The sequence below is a fragment of the Netta rufina genome (genome assembly GCF_964035555.1).
Source record: "Netta rufina genome assembly, chromosome: 28".
In the NCBI taxonomy this organism is placed as follows: domain Eukaryota; kingdom Metazoa; phylum Chordata; class Aves; order Anseriformes; family Anatidae; genus Netta; species Netta rufina.
Genome location: NC_140152.1, coordinates 2,082,111 through 2,100,307, shown reverse-complemented (window position 1 = coordinate 2,100,307; position 18,197 = coordinate 2,082,111). Strand labels below are relative to the sequence as shown.

The window sequence follows — 18,197 nt, the reverse complement described above, 5'->3', positions numbered from 1 at the left end:
TCGCTGATGATCCAACGATCGTCTTAGCATTTAAGAAACAGGAACAGGTTTCTGCCAAGGTCTCCCCAGAGCTGTGCTTCTTAGGACTCTCTAGAGAAGAGAAGGCTCAAGGAGACAGGTTGTCACTGGTATAAAACATTACGGCAAGAAGGAAGAGAAGGAACTGTTCCTTATGAGTGCCAAGGAACTTAGAACAAGAACTCAGATCAGAATTTCTGAAGAGATTAGGAAGTACTTTAAATAGCAAGCGTGACTGAAGTCTAAAATGAATTCTGGGGGAGTTTGCAGTTCCCTTTGGATGTGCTTTTTTCAGAACAGCTGTACAAATGTCTGTCTCACAGTTTTGGTTGGACAATCCAATTGCAAAAATCTAACACTTGCAGCAGCTTTTGTTCCATTTAATATATTAATTAAGAAAAATATGTTTTATGAATTGACCTGGCCAGGAGACTCTCACCTCGACATCTGATTTTTCTGTGTAAGTGGTGATTGGCATTAATGGCTAGTTTTGCTTAATTCCTCTCTCTCTCTTTTTTTTTTTTTTTTTTTTTTTTTTATGTCCTAGAGCACATATTACGGTTTTGCTTAGGAGAGAAATCGGATTTATACCAGTAGGATGCCTTGCTTCACTTTTTCAATTACTGACCCTTGCCAAATATTACAAGAATTACTTAAATTACTTAAATCTGTTGCATGTTTAACTTTGAAATGTTCTGAACTGTATTGATATGAATTGTTTGGAAAAGAATTTGTCATTTCCCCTGTTAACAATATAGCAGAAGTGTGCCTTCAATGTTCTTGCCTCTTCCTGCATTGTTGACAATTTTATGATCTATGGCTGGAGGTGAATGTGAACTGGTAGTAGGACTCTGTTTTTTTTTTTTTTTCTTTGAATTTTTCCAATTGCTTGCTGAACCCAAGCATATGAGCTACAGACATCCGCATGATCCTCAACAAGGGGTTCGGTATGCTAAGCTTTTCATCTTGTTTGGGTTTTTGGGGTTGGAGTTTGGAACTTCTTACAGCCTAGTTTAATTGACTACTTCTAGCTCTTGTACTGAGTCACTACATTGTCATCCTGTGTACAGCTCCTGATTTGTATTCTTCCTTCTCCCCCCAAAAAAAATCTGTGCGTTATGGCTGAAGAATCCTAAGTTATTTATCTATTTTTCATATGGAAACACTTCTGTACCCTTTCCTATGCGTTATTTTGCTTCTTACAGACACTGAATCTTCCAAGTCATCATCAGCCCCAGTGTCTGTCCATAGTAAGCTCATCCTGAGATTCATGAGGTCCGTTGACAAGGATGGTCTTCTCCATTTCCTTAGTAACATTCTGTTTATATTTTTCAGCATTTTCCCCACTGTGGATGTTAGGGTTTACCCCAGTTCTTCAGAGGCTCTGTGAATAATGGCAGGGTCGTCTCCTCCACCAGTGCAGCAATTGGAGCAGGTCTGTGATCTGTTGGGTCGTACTGGTGGCATCTCTGGTGGCTGTCCGGGTGGATCTGGGAGCCTGCTTTGAAGCAGGAAGCCAGGCTGATGAGGCTGTGCTACCTGTGCTCTTCTGATGAGCTCCCCATAACCTTGAAAGCTTGCTGATTCTGCTCACGATAGGAAGGGGATAGAGCTTTAAATGCTGAAACAGATCTCTCGCTAGGACCGCTCCTCCATCATGTTGCAACCTTGCATTGAAGGAACTTTGCCCTGCAGGGGACTGGGAGTAAAAAAAGACAAAAAGGTTTGTTGGATTCAGGTGAGGACCCCCAGGAAGAGGTTGAGCCCCCCCATTGGGTTGCAAAGCCCCAGCTGGTGGACACAGCTCTGAGCTTTCTGCTCCTGTTGCCTCAGTCAGTGCTACTCTGAGCCCCATCTCTGAAGCCCTGCTTGCTCCTATTCAACAGGAACTGGCACGGGTAAACGTGAATCTACCAAGTGCTTCTGCTGCCAAGGGGATGAAAGGAAAGTGAGTGAGAAGGTGGCTCTATGAGAAGGATTTGCCTCAAAGCAGGTTAGAGGAGGATTCTTTGTTCCTTCTGAGCAGTAATGCTGCAGCCTGACGAAGCAAGTAGCTGATGCTCCGTTCGCACTGGATGTGAGCTGGAGCTTGTCATGCCGACCAGTAATGTACTTAACAGGTCAAAAGCAGCAAGAAAGATGCTTAAGCAGAAGTTTGAATTTAGGTACTTGAAAAAGCACAATTTCAGTGTCTTGAGGTATGGAAAGCTATCAGCAGTGCCAGCTTAAGACTTTTCTACTGCTGGTGCAGGCAAATACTTCTGGAAAGATGAGGTGACTAAGTGACGGCCACCATGCAGTCTTTCAGAGAGATTTTAAAATTGGTCCTAACCTGTTTGGTGAAGCGTGGTTTCTGGGTGCAGGGGAGTCTCATTCCTAATTGTGACCACACATTCTACCGCTCACAGGCAGGGGCTGTTTGATTTTGGTCTGTTAGGGCTGCCCTGCCCTTTATGTGCACGCTTTTCCTTGCACTGCTCTTATTTCCAAGAACGGATCTTTTCAACCCAGGGCAGAATGGATTGTCATGACAAGGTATGAACATCTGTAGGTTATGCACCTTCTGGCACCCAGACTGTCTGGGTTTGTTTGATGACCTGTTGTTTGTTTATTTTATACAGTTTCTGTACAGTTTGTGGATACATGAAAGCTGGATAGGAAACATCTCTCCGCCACTGGCATTTGTCTTCTCACTGTAGGTTATTCCACATCGTCATCTCTGTAGGATCCATGGAAAATCAGGTTTCTTTAGACCAGCTTTTTTTTTCTGTAAAATCTTTTCCTAGCAAAGAAGGACAATGAATGTCCTTCACTGTAAGTGAATTGGTCACTTGTGAAGGCATCATACTGAGAAAACTGAAGATTTATCCAAGGCTGGCGAGACTTGACTAGTGAATGCCAAACTAACAGGGAGTAAATATTTATTGCAGGTTTTTTTTTTTTTTTTAATAAAAGCAAGGAAAAGGTATGGGGTGTGTCTTTTGCTGGAAGCTAAATATAACAAAATTAAAAGCAGTTCTCAACAGTGTTGGTAACTGCAGTGGAATAACTCTTGCATATCCTCATTCATTTAAAAGTAGAAAATCAAACCTGGATGTCTTAAATGCAGGACTTTCAGGAGTGAGGCAGACACAAATGAGGGTCTTCAGCCTGTCTGTGCATGGAGGCCAGCCTAAGAGATTAAGACTTTTTTTTTCCCATGGCCTTTGAATTCCTGAGCCTATGAAAGCTTTAACTCTGTTGTTTGCTTGTTTTTCTGGTAGGAGTTATTAGCAAACTCTGCCCTTACTTCTCCAAGTGGTAATAGACGGTTTTAACAGTGTGTGAATGGGTAAGGATAGGAGGTAGCATACCAAATGATATACATATTTAGATGTATAGGTAGGAAAAATATATTTGAGACAAAGGAATACCTTTTCTATTCTGTGCAGCAGCTGCTTCGGCTAGGGCAGGCTGTGTCAGTAACCACTGTAACACTTGTCATGTGGCTCTTGCCCAACTTTTAATCTCCTGAAACTCTTGGGCTCGAAAGCAGAGAAATAATTCAGAGAGAGTAGATACCAGCTCTGCCTTGCCCTCCATAGGTTACAGACTTGGTTTTGGTTATTGATGCTCCTTGCATACTAAGTACAGTGACAGCCGTGCATCAGTTAATAAAAAGACAGTGATGTGATAATTTGAAGCTTGTTCTGTACAGATTTGATTTTTTTGGTCAGTGTTGCATACATCATTGCTCTGTTCTCAGTGCCAGAGTACTATTTAACAGTTTTAGAAGTTTTTTAAGTTCTGGACTTGTTGATTTTCAAGAATTTTTGCACATATAGATCTGCAATTTAGTGCAACTTTCCGTTACCAAATAGTTTCCTTTTGCTTTTAGGATTTTTGCTAACAACTGAAACAAATTGCTGGTGTATGACAATAGTGCTCTTTCTACAAAACAGAGTTTTTTTCTTACTTCAGATAGTGATTGCTGAAATAGGAGATAGCATGGGTTCCCACTTACCCTTTCCTTTTAGGACACTGGTATATTGGCAACAGAGATGCCTAATAAGATCATATTGCAGTGATCCACAAGAATGTGGATTACTTGGTGAATTATGTAGGAGTAGCATGGATTATCAAACAGTTTATTGAGGTTGGGCTGACAGCTGTGTTGGGGTGGGGAAATTGCATTTCAAAACTGTAAATGACTTTTCATTCTGTATGGTGAAGGTTTCAAAGGTGGTACTTGTCTGGGGTGCTAGTGAAATATTGACATTCTTCCATTAACCCTTAGACTTTATTGCATAGACAGAATTGCTTGCCTTGAAGCAAACATGCTTTTTATTAGCATTGGATAAAGTACTTATTAACATTGGATAGAACACCGATAGTACATCCGTATCTAGATTATAAACACATACAGTACCAGACAGAACATTTTGTGATTTCTGCTGTTCATGTATCCAGTCTGTCGTTTAGCTGGTAGTTCTGTGCAGCTCTAAGCAGTCCCGGTTTGTGCTGCCTGATCCCTGTGTCTGCCCGTTCTCTCCTTGTGCTGGAGGACAGCAGCTGCGAGCCGCCGAGGGTTTGTATTGCAGCAGGAGCAGGACGAAGGAGTGAGCAGTGCTGGTGTAGGGCAAAGTGCAGTATGTCAAGAGGTCTTGTAAGGACAGGCTTAGGCTCCTCCAGGTGCCTTCTGTTGTGGAAGGAATCCCTTGTGGGGTTACATTTTGCAGGAACAAGGGAAATGTTAGCTGGGGAACTGACAGGGTGAGTAGGAGGGGTGAGACTTAGAAATCCTCAGAGAAGACGTGAAAACTTTGTTCAAAGACTTCTTAATGTTGTAGCCAGTGATGCCTCTTTTTTTTTCTCTGGTACTGTGAAGATGCTATGAAACTATCCATTGCTAATTCCTATGAAAACCTCATAGTGCTGGTCAATAGTGCTTTGAAAGACATCCCTCCAACACTGGTGTTTTGTTGAAGGAACTGATGTCAGTGACATTAATTAGAAAAAGTGCTTTGGAATGAACTCCCAAACAACAGATGTCTTCACGATGAGTTTAGAACTTGAATGATTTTGTTTTTTTTTTTTTAAATCAAACCACATTTGAGAATTACCATTTTCAGTGTAGAGAAAACTAACAATCATTGCATGGTCTCTGTTACGGATGTTAGTCCCTGGACTTGAGTTTTCAGTTATCTTGTAAATGAAATGTTTTGAAATAATGTTATGTATAGTGTCTGGAGGAAATTTGATATGCATATAAGTAATTCATAAAGATGTTTTTCCTTAAACGTATATCACTGGCAGTAAAGAAAAAGCCTCTGAACTGAGGATTAAAGCATTTCTGTGTACCCAAAAGACTGAAATGTTCATTATGTGATTTTGTTTTATCACTGTCATCTGATTTCAGAGATCAGCAGATGGATCAAGTCCAGAAGATGGAGATGGTAAGAAATTTGATCATAAGATTAAGAAGCACTAGTAAACATCTTTCCAGGATTTTATGTGTTTTCTCTAATTGCTTTTTTTTTCTACAGAATCTGATCGAGAGGATGGAAACTACTGTCCGCCTGTAAAGCGTGAGAGAACTTCATCATTAACTCAGTTCCCTCCTTCTCAGTCAGGTAAATATTAATTTTTACCATATTAATATGCGAGAGAGGTGAGTTGTTTATTTTTTTTCACAGTCATGCTGTCAGTCTTACTATTGCATGCTGTGCTTTGGTTTGAAAGACTGCAGCAACCATGTACTCATGTAGTCTGATTTCAGATTTTCTTCTGTGGTCTGTGATAGTAAATTGAATCAAGCCTGGAGGAATCGAGATAGACAAGCTTATGTGCGTCTGTTTATACACACACACCCTTTCTAGTTTTATCTTTTAATCTTATGCTGTTCGATGGAAGAATTTATAAGAAATCTTTTTGCCCTGTTGTGATCAGGTCACTTCTTACAAAATCTATGTAAATGCTGTGTTTTTCCTTTAGTTGTTCTGCTGCCAAGCAAATCTTCCAAGTCTCAAGTTGTGCTTGAGTTCCTTTAGTCTGTTTCTTTTCTCCCATTCCTTCTGAAATTGAGAGAATTCAGTGCATTTCAACAATATTCACACCTGGCATATGTGAGCGATACTGACCACCATCTGAATGTATATGTAGTTAGTACAGCAACACCACTGGAGAGGGCCTGGATAAGTTTTTGCAGTTCATATACAGTGGAATGGTCATGTTTGACACCTGTGTTCACGTACAGGAACTGTCTCTAAAATTTGTGCCTTCTCTCTTCACAAACAATACAAAGTTTTTAGTTTTGTTTGAGGATTGTTTTAATTAAGAGACTTCAATGCTTGGAGACTTTGATCTTTCATTTCTGTCTTAGCTGGGAAAGTAGGTTGGGAAAACAGTCAAACAATAAATATTCCTCTAGCATATGCAGCACATTCAGGAAGTGTGATTAAAAGGTACAGAACTAATTAATTATTTTGCTGTCCTTTAAAGGAATAGGTGACTGGAATTTTAAATGCAGTTGCTGTTATTTTATGGACAGAGTATTTCATATCACCAGTGCTAGTCAGGGTGAGAATTACAAGATCTAGATTTTCTGGTGTTTAGCCAGTTTCAAGGTGCAGTCCTGTTAACTGAGTAAGTTTCAGGGGGCAAGTGTTGCTGCTGTCTGCTTTCTCATCACTCTTCGTAGAAGAACACTTTGCACAAAAATAATGGATTTTTTTTTGTCTGCAGATTTTCTTAGAGGAACACAGAATGTGTATAGCCCCTTAGGAGCTTCTTTATTTATTGGACCTCATATTTCTAGTTTTCTTATAAACACTTCTCACTTGGCTAGCCTCACGTCTATTCCTGTAGTGAGTTTGTCCTTTCAGGTCTGTTCAAACAGCTTTTGCTGCCTCCTTGAACAGATCCAAACTTCTGATCCAACAGATCTCTGTGGCATTTGATCCTATCTGCTGTTTCCTTCTGAGCACTGTGTTTTACACCAGCTTTTAAAGTTGAACTCTTTTTGTCTTCATTTTCGAAACACTTGTGCCACTTGGGAGGAATTCTCCATCCTCTGTCATTTAAGGACTATTTCCCAAATCACTTAAGACTCTTAATTCCCTCTGTTTTTCTACTCTTTTGTGACTTGCTTTGTATAACACAGCTTAGCTGATGTTTCTGTTCTAACTGTAGAAATCTTCAAAGGTTGTATTTTCTTCAGCCTGGCTTCAAGAATTTGCTGTGTACGTTTTCTGCCCCAGACTCTTCTCTTGCTATGGAAACAACATAATTTCCCTATGTTTACTAAGAATACTGCTTAAAAGCTCATTTCTCTTGTTCATTGCTTGAAGCTTGTTGTTGCCAGCCTTCTCATCGCTCCAAGTCTTTTAAGTAGTGATAAATACTGTGAAGATTTTGCAAGTGTACAGCTCACTGCAAAAGCATCCTACATGTACTTCCCTCACCTTACCTTACTTAGGTAGGGAAACCTCTTCAACATCTTTCATATAGCTACTATTTTTAACCTACTTCTAAGATCACTGTATACAACAGCTACTGCTATGATTCTGACGTTTGCTGTTAATGTTACACGAGAGATTTATTAAGACTTTTTTTTTTTTGCTGATTTTATTAGATTGCCCTGATACTTTGCCTTTTATTTTGTGAGGCTTAGTCTTATGCCTGAACAGGAGTGCTATCGTATATTGCCTTAGTAGTTTAATTACTAATCATCTTCTGTTAAATGTTTCATGCAACTCTGGAAGTCCCCAGAGTTCAATTTTAACTTTTATTTTTTTGCCTCGAACACTTGCCAAAGAAGATTGAGGCAAAAAAAGTTGTGGAGTATCTCAGCTTTCTTCATATCCTGCATAATTAGGTCTCCCATTTCCTTCAGCAGAGGGCCCACGTGAGGGGACAGTTGAGCTTTGGAGGGCAGCTCTTGGGTTACCAGCTTGGATTCTGTTTCTAGGGTTGTGTGTTCCTTTATAGGGTGGTTCCCGCAGTGATAACAGATCTTTGAGATCCACTTCCACAGTGTTTCAATATCACTTCTTCAAGATCTCAAATTATCTCAGAAAGTACCTTTGGAAGTGGATGACTTTGAATGGACTTGACTGAGCAGTTATTTGCAGCTGTTATGATTGAGTGCATTTCTTACCTGACATTAAATTCTTCAAAGGATCCTTTGAACTGCCCACTAAGTAAGGACTCAGACCGGTTGGAGAAATGACAAGGCTTTTTAAAATGTAGAAGTTAGTTTAGAAGTTATGTATTATATACACCTAGCTGTACTCTGGTCAATTTGTCCAGAAGGATACTGTGAAAGACGGTATCGAAAGCTATACTGAAATCCAGAAAGATTACATCAGCTGGCTTCCTTTGGTCAACGAGATGGGTGATCTTGTCATAAAAATAAATTTTGTTAAACATGTTGTGAAACCATGTTGGATTTTACCAATGACTGTGGCGTCCTTCAGGTGTTTTTCAATAACTCCCCGAATGATCTCCATAATTTTACCAGGCATTGAAGCGAGACTTATAGGCCTATAATTGCTAGGATCTTCTTCCTTGCCCTTCTTGAAAATTAGGACCATATTTGCCAGCTTCCAGTCAACTGGGACCTCTCCGGATTCCCAAGACCATTGAAAATATTTGAGAGGGGTCCCGTGATGGTATCAGCCTGCTCTCTGAGTACCCTGGGATGAATCCCATCAGGTCCCATGGACTTAAAAAATTTAACTTTTGAAATGTTGTATGTGTTTTGTAATTGTATTTCATATTCTATTATCTTTATTAATTCCTAGTTCAAATAGAATTCAGACCAGGAATACTGTGTTTGTCTTCCCTTTACAACTGAAGTTTACTTTTTCTCTGTTTCAGGAGAAACTGAAGTGTTTTTTTCAAATTAATTTTATTTATTTATTTATTTTACAATGAACAGTTTATTTCTGTGGTTGCAATACTATATAAGTTAAAGACAGAAAAACCTAAAATAAAACAAATGACCAGAAAAACTGTGTTCAATCTGTAGCCATGATATGCCTGGAAGGGAGTTTATCATTAAGAACAACATACCCAACTTCTCTTTTTCTTTTTCCCCTTGACCACAGTAACAAAGAACAATGTCTTTATGCCATCAAGCTTCTGTGAACCTTCTACAGGCAATTCTGACTCAGAACAAGGTGAGATTTCTTAGTTTTTCCTCCTTTGTCTCAGCAAACTGCTGGCAGTCTATGACAATCCAAAATATTCTGACACTTCAGAAATTAGACCCTATCTGGGAGAAGGGAAATGGTGGGTCTGGTCTTACAGCTTTTATCATGCTTATTTCTTGTTCTCACTTGCTTACTTCTTCTCTTGTTCATACTTACTTGTTTTCATGCTTGCTGGAGGTAATTAAAATAATGAATACAAAAATTTATAAACGCTTTGGGAGTGATGGAGTGCAACGGGAATATTTTTACCTGTTAACCTCAAGATAAAACTTAAGGGAAATGTCACTTGTCTACCTGTTTAATACCGTTTCTTTGATATCACAATCCAATCAACCATAACCTATGGTCATGATTTTGTTGAACCATGACCTTCAAATGTTCACAGTACTGTTTATTTTGTTGAACACACTTGTTCTGCAAGGTTGTTGTATTAGTGCCACTGTATAGCATGTTGTTATGCTTAACTGGCATGAGACTGATGAAGTACAGTAAGATGATATGGTGCTGAGCCAGTCATCTTATTCTGAGCACAGCTGCTACAACCCTTAAAGAAAACACTTCATAATTACATCTTGTAAATTTTGTGGGGAACTGATTTCATAATAGTTGTGGATTTATGAATATTATTTTTTTGAAATTTAGGTATTATATCTAAAAGCCTTAACTTTAGTAAGTACAACCATGGATTTTTTTTTTGCCTTCATACTATGAAAGCATAAGGTAATAGCTAATGGATTTACAATAAATTAATATTAAGCGATTAATCTTTGACTTAGCTAATGATAATTGGCAGTTGGTGCTTGTTAGCATTTGCCATGCTCAGTTACTGATGATTGCCGTTTTTTTCTTGATTCTCACATAAAAGATCTATTAAGTACTTACACAGAAAGAACTCTGTTTCTCTTTTGAAAATGCTGTTTCATCTTTCTCCTGAAAAATACCTTTGAATACTTGCAACAAATTGTATATGTGTGCTGTGATGATCACTGGGAATTAGACTTCTGGTAGAAGGGATCTCATTTTTTGGAAATTTCAATAAGACTTCGCATTGGATATTTATAAAGCTTGTGGGTTGTTACAATGGGGAAAGTATGAGCAGTGTTATGACTGTCTGAAAGTAGGTTACATCTGTAGAATTTTACATCTATGTCCTTTTAATTCTGTTTTGCTTCTAGAGGAAAAGAGCAGTGGATTCCGGCTGAAGCCACCAATACTTATTCATGGTCAAGCACCCAGTGCAGGTAAGTTCAATGTTTTCTGCAGCAGTGGAATGAAACCAGGGTAGTTCAAGCATTTTTATCTATTTAGGAGTTTTCTCATGCTCCTGTTGTTGGCAAACCCAGGTGGCGAAACCTTTGCTTAGACATATTACAATTTTGGGTTGGACCAGCCATGTATTTCTGAAATGGGATTCCCAGTTGCCTCTGCTGAGCATGCTTTGGCTCACTTAAAGTAGTCCTGGGCTTCATGAACTCAGTTCCTTTAGTGTCAAATGGGGACAAAAGGCATGCACTACGAGTGTGCTCAGAAAGTTCTTAGCTGTTAATGTGCACTCAAACTCTTAACCTTCACTTTCCCTGTCTCTGGCCTTTGAATGCAGCACAAGTGTGGTGTCCTTGATGACACCTGTTCTGCAGTATAGTTTTGTTTTGAGCTTTGTATTTGCTAATGTAGACTTAGCCAGTAGGGGAAGAACGTTAATATTACAGTTTATTGGAGTTTAAGGAAATAACACGTTTTGATAATGGAAGAAATTATATGTAATGTGTATAGAAATGGTTTCATTTTCAGGAGGCATAGCAAAATAAAAACAAAAAGTAATCAAATTATGTTCTTACAAGAAGCTGACATATAAATGTTTGGACTTAAGATATTAGATATACAAAATATTGAAGTGAGTCAGTATGGGTAGCTTCCATCACAGTATCTTAATGGATCAAGAATTCAACTTTAGTGGTGGTTTTGTGGTGTTTTTTTTGTTTGTTTTTTTTTTTTTTTAAGTGAAGACATCTGAATCCTTTAGAATTACCATAGCCATCTAGAGTTGATGTTACTTTTTTTTTTTGAGTGGTTTGTTTTATGTCAGTTGACTTTTTTGAATCAGAGCTGAAACAAAGAATTGTAGTGCCTTGTATCTTTCTACAGCAAACCAGAGAGGCCAAGTTAACTCAAATCCAAAAGGTTGTTAAATAAAACATGTACATTTATTATGCTGCCAATATTTGATCATAGGAAGAATGAAAACATTAATTTATCAGTATCCAAAAGTGACGTCATTAGAAGGAGAAAAAAATACTTGGAATGTGTAGTCAAGTAATACTTTGGTGAATAAATAGGATTGCTTATGTACTGTTCACTTCCTACATTTCTGAATTTTGTTTCTGAGTTAATGTCATAACCTCTCCTTGGGTGCTTTCCTGGTTAAGGTAGAGAATATATTCAAAGGTCTCTCTTATGGCTAGAAAACAAATGGTTGGCTTCTCTATGTGGGACTGATTTATTTTTTCAGGGTGGAATGAGGGATGGGAAAACAGGGGGGTGGAAGCTTTTAAAATGATTAGTGTTCCATTACATGTTCTATTGGAAGCACTTCTGGAGAAGATTAGGTGAAGCTAAATTTTTCGACTTCAAAGCTTTATAACTCTTGAAAAAATTTCCTACTTGCAGGACTCCCAAGCCAGAAACCGAAGGAACAGCAGCGAAGTGTGCTACGTCCTGCAGTATTACAGGCACCACAGCCAAAAGCTTTCTCACAGATGGGTAAATAATGCTTTTGCTTTCTGGAATACCACAGAGGAAGAACAAAAATACTGAATCTGTTTCATGCAGCAGTCTGATTTTACTCAGCAGCTGCCTTTGTTTTTCTAGGTTTCTCCTTTCTGAAATGAAACATCTTACACGTTAAGCGTATCTGTGTTACATAAGGCTTGATTGTGTCACCTTTTCAGTTGTGTGTGGATGACTATCTGACATTGCCAGGCCCTGAACTTTGTTGTAATCCATGCTTCATTTTTGGAATAAAAAAAAACTTCTAAGTGTGTAAATTGGCAGTCTCAAACAACAACATTGACCGTGGCATAATGAGCTACTGCCCGTGTGGTAGACTTCAGCTACCTGCAGAGTGATGTAAAATGCCTGAACCACTAGCAGGTGTTTCCAAGCCAGGGAACTTTGTGAAGCAGAGACTTTGAGCAAGGTTTTTCATTGTTAATTTAGGCATGTTAATTATTTAATGTATTCTTATGGAATCTAATATAGCAGTTAGAAACAGGCATTATTGGAAAATGAAAGTTAAAGCAAAAAGTTGTTCAAGGTTTCCACATCTCCTAAACTTTTATGCTTTCCTGGCTCTTCTGCCTTCTGTTATTTGGAAGTTTAATTGATGTGAAACAGAAGTAACGTCAGCTACTGCTGAATTTGACACTGTTTTGAACGTTTCTAGCTTGACTTCTTGGTCTGCCTGTTGGCAGAATTAATTCTACAGAGGACCTAAATTTTGGGGTTAAAATTTCCTCTTGGAGTTCATTATGTAGGTTTCTAGATCAGCCCAAAGAGGAGCTGTAAAGTATTAAATTGGGGGTTGTTGCTTGAAGTTGTATGTGGTGAAGCCCATATTTATACAGACTATGTGACATTTCCCTTACATGGTTTTCTGCAGTTGGAATTTTCATTCTGCAAAATACTATGGGAACCCTGTAGTTTACATTGCCATGTTTCCTATATTTTAAAAAAAAAAAAAAAAAAAAAAAGGAGAGGGAGACAAGTATGCCATTTACTATAGAAAACTGCTGCTTCTTTTAGGGTGCTCTAAATAGCTAGAGAATCAATGCCAGCTTGTTATTCCTTGTTGCAGTTCTGAGCAGTGGGACCAATGGCGTAAATATTCCACCAGATTCTGCAGCCACATCAGAATCACTAAGTAATGCAACACTGAAAAGTTCTGACTCTGAAGACAAGGTGAGTTGGAGAAGGATTTAAAGGGCACTCAATCTGAGAAAATTTAAAACAAGTATCTCTGAATGGAGCCTGTCTGTTCGTTAATATGAGTGCAGTTTCATCAGCTGATGACTCCTTTGTCGATCCATACTATGCTAGCCCACTTTAGGAGTAATAGTAAGTAGGTTTTATCGGTTCTAATACTACTCTGTTTATATTTACTAAATCAGGAACTGTGGCAAAGATTGCTGAGTTGAAATATCATAGAGAATTTAGAATTAATTTAGTCTGTATTTTTTCCTTACAAAGTATGAAAAAAACTGCTCAATTCTGCTTCTACTCTCACTGTTTTCTTTTGTCCCTCTTACTTTGTTTCATCTTACGGTAAAATCTTATTGCTGCATGGGTGATGCTGTTGCCATCATAGGCATTGAATTTCTGTAGTTAGGTATCTTGGTTCTGTGGACTGACAGAATGTTGCTTTTTCCTCTATCAGATGGCATGAATTTCAGGGAACTTTCTTCTTTGAGGGGAGAAAAGCTGTTTTAACATCCAGTGGCCATTGCCAGGTCTGCTGCTTCTGTCAGGCCGGAGTCTAGGAAGCATTTCCAGTCTGAAGAACCTTTGGTTTTGAGCAAGGGGCACTGAGCAGTTTACACTGTGTTCAGTCTTCCTTCTTAGACTGCCTAGCAAAAAGCCATCACCTACCCATGGATAGCTTTACTGCTACCACCTTGATTTCTAACAATTGAATGTAGAATGGTGTTGGGAAATATTGAAGACAGGAAGCATACAAGAAACTGAAGTGAATGAGTGACACTTAAAAGTTTAGAGTGATAGAGTTGGAACTGATAATTAGTAAAGAGGTAGCAAGTAAATTCCATATGGGAAACAGTAGAGGGAGAGCAGAGGTAATGGGGGGCTGAAAAATTTGAGCTGGGGGAAAAGGCATATAAGTGCATAAAAAAGTTACGCGGTATTTTGAAGGGAAAGCAGTGGAGTAGTTCCTTCTGTGTTCTCTGTAACGTGTCTAGTCCATTCTTGCCAGCAGGTGTTGAGCTAACTACTGGTATCTTATGATACAGTGACTGAGGGCATAAGGAGATGTTCGGTGATTTTGCACCATCTTTTTGTCTGGGGGTTTGTTTTTGTGGATTCATTAGAGAGTAGATTGCTTTTTGATGCCACACTGAGCATAGCCATAGCAGGGCACCTGCTCAGCTATGCCCCTGTCTTGGCAGCTGCAGTGAAAGGCTGCAGGTGGAAAGTTCAATGCAGATGTACAGATACAAGGACTTTAACACTGCAGAAAGTTCAAGAGCCTTAATGTCCTATGAGACAGTGTTGAATGTGAATGAGAGGGGTTCATACTTTAAGACAAACAACATGCTGGGCTGTTTCCCTAAGGCGGTAGCCAATAGGTTAAGCAAAGTGACTGTTCCCTGTTTACTTGCCACTTTGTGGGCTTCATCAGGAATATCGTGTATAGCTGGGGGCTTGCATCTAGTGTGAGCAAGGTGGAATGAGCCTGGAAGTGCCTATCAAAAAAATAAAAGGCAGCAAGCATGGGAAAGGAGGACTCCAGTTGGATAGTAGGGCAAAATGATTGAATTGAGTCCATTCAGACATTGAAACAGGCTACACAATGTAGGGCTGCCATCCTTAGATTTGTATTAAACCTGCCTATACAGTGTCCTAGGCAGCCAGCCTAGTGTAACTTTGAAGTTGATACTGCTTTGAGCACAGTTTGAACAAAATGGCATTTAAAGTTCCCTGAACTATTCTGTGTTTCTTTTAGAAAGATTATCTGAACAACAACAGTTTTTTTAAAATGTAAAATTTGCCTTGTAGCTCTGAAGATTTTATTGGCTTGGCATTGTAAATGACTGTGACTCACCATATCATAACCTTCATTTTTCGCTTAAAGAAAATGCTTTTAATTATCTAGACTAAGATTTTCAATGTCTTTCTTCAGGCAGGAGAATGTCAGAAAAAAGAGTCCAACAACACTTCAGATGACGACAGCTGTGAGAAGGCGGAGTTAAACGCACAGCAAGCATTTGTATTTGGGCAAAACTTAAGAGATAGGGTTAAGGTAAACACATGCTTGTTATCTTGACTAGGAGTTGAGGATAAGAAACACTGGACTTGACTATTTGTTGGCATGAGTGTTGCACACTGTTTATAAAGTTATTCAAAGCCATTATATAATGGGGTTAAAACTTCCTTTCATTCTTGCCAAATCCAAAACTGTACACAGTTCAGCTGGCTGCTTAGTAAAACTGGTCTTCCAGTTATTTAGTAAACTCCTGTTACTGTTACAAATCACAGAATCATAGAACAGCTTGGGTTGGAAGGGGTCTTAAAGACCATCCAGTTCCAACCCCCCTGCCATGAGCAGGGATGCCACCCACTAGATCAGGTTCCTCAGGGCCTTGTCCAGCCTGGTCTTAAGTGCCTTCAGGGATGGGGCATCCACAACCTCTCTGGGCAACCTGTTCCAGTGCCTCAACACCCTGTGAGTGAAGAGTTTCCTCCTAACCTCTAATGTAACTTTCTTCACTGAAAGGGTTGTGAGGCACTGGAACAGGCTGCCCAGGGAAGTGGTGGAGTCACCATCCCTGGAAGTCTTCAAAAGACGTTTAGATGTAGAGCTTAGGGAAATGGTTTAGTGGGGACTGTTAGAGTTAGGTCAGAGGTTGGACTCGATGATCTTGAGGTCTCTTCCAACCTAGAAAATTCTGTGATTCTGTGATTCTGTAAATCTCCCCTCTTTTAGTTTATAGTCTTTCCCCCTTGCACAGTCATTGTCTGCCCTAGCACAAAAAGTTGCTCTCCGTCTTTTTTCTAAGTCCCCATTTAAGTACTGAAAAGCTGCAATAAGGTCACACCTGAGCCTTTTCTTCAGGCTGAACATCCCCAGCTCTCTCAGCTCTCACCTTTTTTCATAGGAGAGGTGCTCCAGCCCTCTGATCATCTTCTTGGCCTCCTCTGGACCTATTCTAACAGATCAATGCAACACAATATTTTCTCTCACTTTTTGGGTTAGATTTAAGTTGACATCTGTTCCTAAGATGCTCCTATGCAACCAAGGTTTCACAGAAAAAGTAAGAAAAGAAAAACAGGGCAGCTTGGGTTCAAATCTGTACATGAAGTATTTGGGTTGGATTGTTTGTACCCCCTTATAATGCAAGTTAGTACAGGTTTCCTAGCGTAACGAAAGAAAAAGTGCAGTACTGGGATATGGGGTTATCTTACTTTATTTAAGAAAGTGTTTGCGAACAGAGCATTTTCTTGAGGGAGAAAAGAGCTGAAATGTTTGTGGTTCATAGTTAAAGCTGTCTTAATAAATACTGTTTTTGTAGTTAGGAGATGAAAGTGATGAAACTGCCGATGTGCAGAATGCTGGCCTTCCGACATCAGACACACCTTCTGCAACAAATTATTTCCTACAGTACATCAGTTCCAGGTGAGACTACAGAGAATCCTATATCTTTAATTTGTGCTTAAAATTATTTGTGATTCTGCTTTTTTGGATGCAGGGATTATAACTGGGTCAGTGGGAACCCACTGAAGAAAGCAGGTAGCAAGCTTCAGATTTTTTTCTGAATTATTTTTGTCTTCAATTTCTGTCTGATCATGGTTACACAGAACAGCTCCTTCTGCAAAACAGGTGTGTTCATAACATGAGCTCAGGTGTGCACTTTGGATGTCTTTACTTCATGAGAGTCTCCAGGACATTGTCTTCCTGTTCATGCCTACCTGCGGTCTAAGGAATTGGCTGTCCCAAAACAGTTTTTGTTTTTTTTGGGCCATCTTTCCTGGTGACCTTACCGTGTATTAGCAGTTATAGAGCCTCTAGTTTATTGTCTTGTTCATTTGAAGCACTTCTAGCCTTCAGATTTGCAGATCAGTTACATGAAGTTCCCTACCTGTTGGTAGGCATATAGTACCTGTTCTGGAAATATATCAGTTCCCTTATCAATCATTGAGTATTCCTTCTTGGACCTGAGTATTAGAGCTGAACTTAACTTTTAGAGAGGTATGTACCCAGGGAAGATGGGTGAACAATGACTTGTTCAATTTTTGAGTATGTAAAATGGTAGTAAAACTATCGCCCTTCCTAAACAGGGGTTTAAAATCTTCTAATAAAAATGTCACATGTGGGAGGTTGCTCTTCTATTAGGAAAATGAGAGGGATGAGTCTTGATTGTGAGACTTCTTGGGAAGTCTGTAACATTGCAGCTAGTCCAAGAAAAGACATGGCTCATCCCTGCTACTGTTGCTTCAGTTTGGTATTGCAGGTGTTTTTGTTTCAGTTCTTTCCCTGACTTTTTGAGAAAATTGACCTAAGGATGTGTAGTGGTTTGAGTTTTCTGTGCGTGTAGAATACTGTTTTTTTAAAAAGTATGTTATGTGATTAAATAGTAAGCCCTTGCTTAGCATTCAGCATTGCTTAATAAGTAATTAGATATGCAGAGGGAAAATATTTACAGGGACAAAATAATTTGCCATTATTCTGGGATAATTCTCATTCTGTAAAAATGATGCATGCTCTCATGTTACCAAGTTAAATTAATTTTTTACTTTGTTTCTATGGAAGCCAATAGTTAATTTTTTAAAGTCAATAATAGTTGCTCACTTTTTGAGGAATTTGATCTGTAGAGGATAAACAGGTATTTTCTTGACTTACAGAAACATTTTTTCCCCTCTAGTATAGAGAACTCTACAAACAGTGCAGATGCATCTAGCAACAAGTTTGTTTTTGGACAGAACATGAGTGAGCGTGTCCTAGTGAGTATCCACTTTTTATGAAGTGTTCTAATTTTCTGTGAAGTTTGTGCTATGGATTCTCACTCAGGAAATGTGCGATATACAAGTATTACAAGTATTTAAATATACTTGTCACTGGAGCACAGATTCCTTTTGGTGTTTCCCACTTAGGTAACTGAGTGAAATCTGGGGGTTTCATTGTATGAACTATTGGGTGCTACTGCAGTGCCCTCCAGGATTTCCCTGCTAAGCACTGCCAGTGTAAGGAGGTAGAAT

The 18,197-nt window shown here is 39.1% G+C and overlaps 1 protein-coding gene across 1 annotated transcript in view; it reads left to right on the top strand.

The window, feature by feature from the left end:
• Positions 1-18,197, top strand: part of RANBP3 (RAN binding protein 3) — a 41,702-nt gene that overhangs the window by 15,870 nt on the left and 7,635 nt on the right. The window contains exons 3-11 of the mRNA XM_084302797.1: positions 5,417-5,453; positions 5,544-5,630; positions 9,108-9,179; positions 10,388-10,453; positions 11,880-11,972; positions 13,066-13,169; positions 15,124-15,243; positions 16,514-16,617; positions 17,864-17,942. Coding sequence (XP_084158923.1) covers positions 5,417-5,453; positions 5,544-5,630; positions 9,108-9,179; positions 10,388-10,453; positions 11,880-11,972; positions 13,066-13,169; positions 15,124-15,243; positions 16,514-16,617; positions 17,864-17,942 — 762 coding nt within the window. The remainder of the gene's footprint in view (positions 1-5,416; positions 5,454-5,543; positions 5,631-9,107; positions 9,180-10,387; positions 10,454-11,879; positions 11,973-13,065; positions 13,170-15,123; positions 15,244-16,513; positions 16,618-17,863; positions 17,943-18,197) is intronic.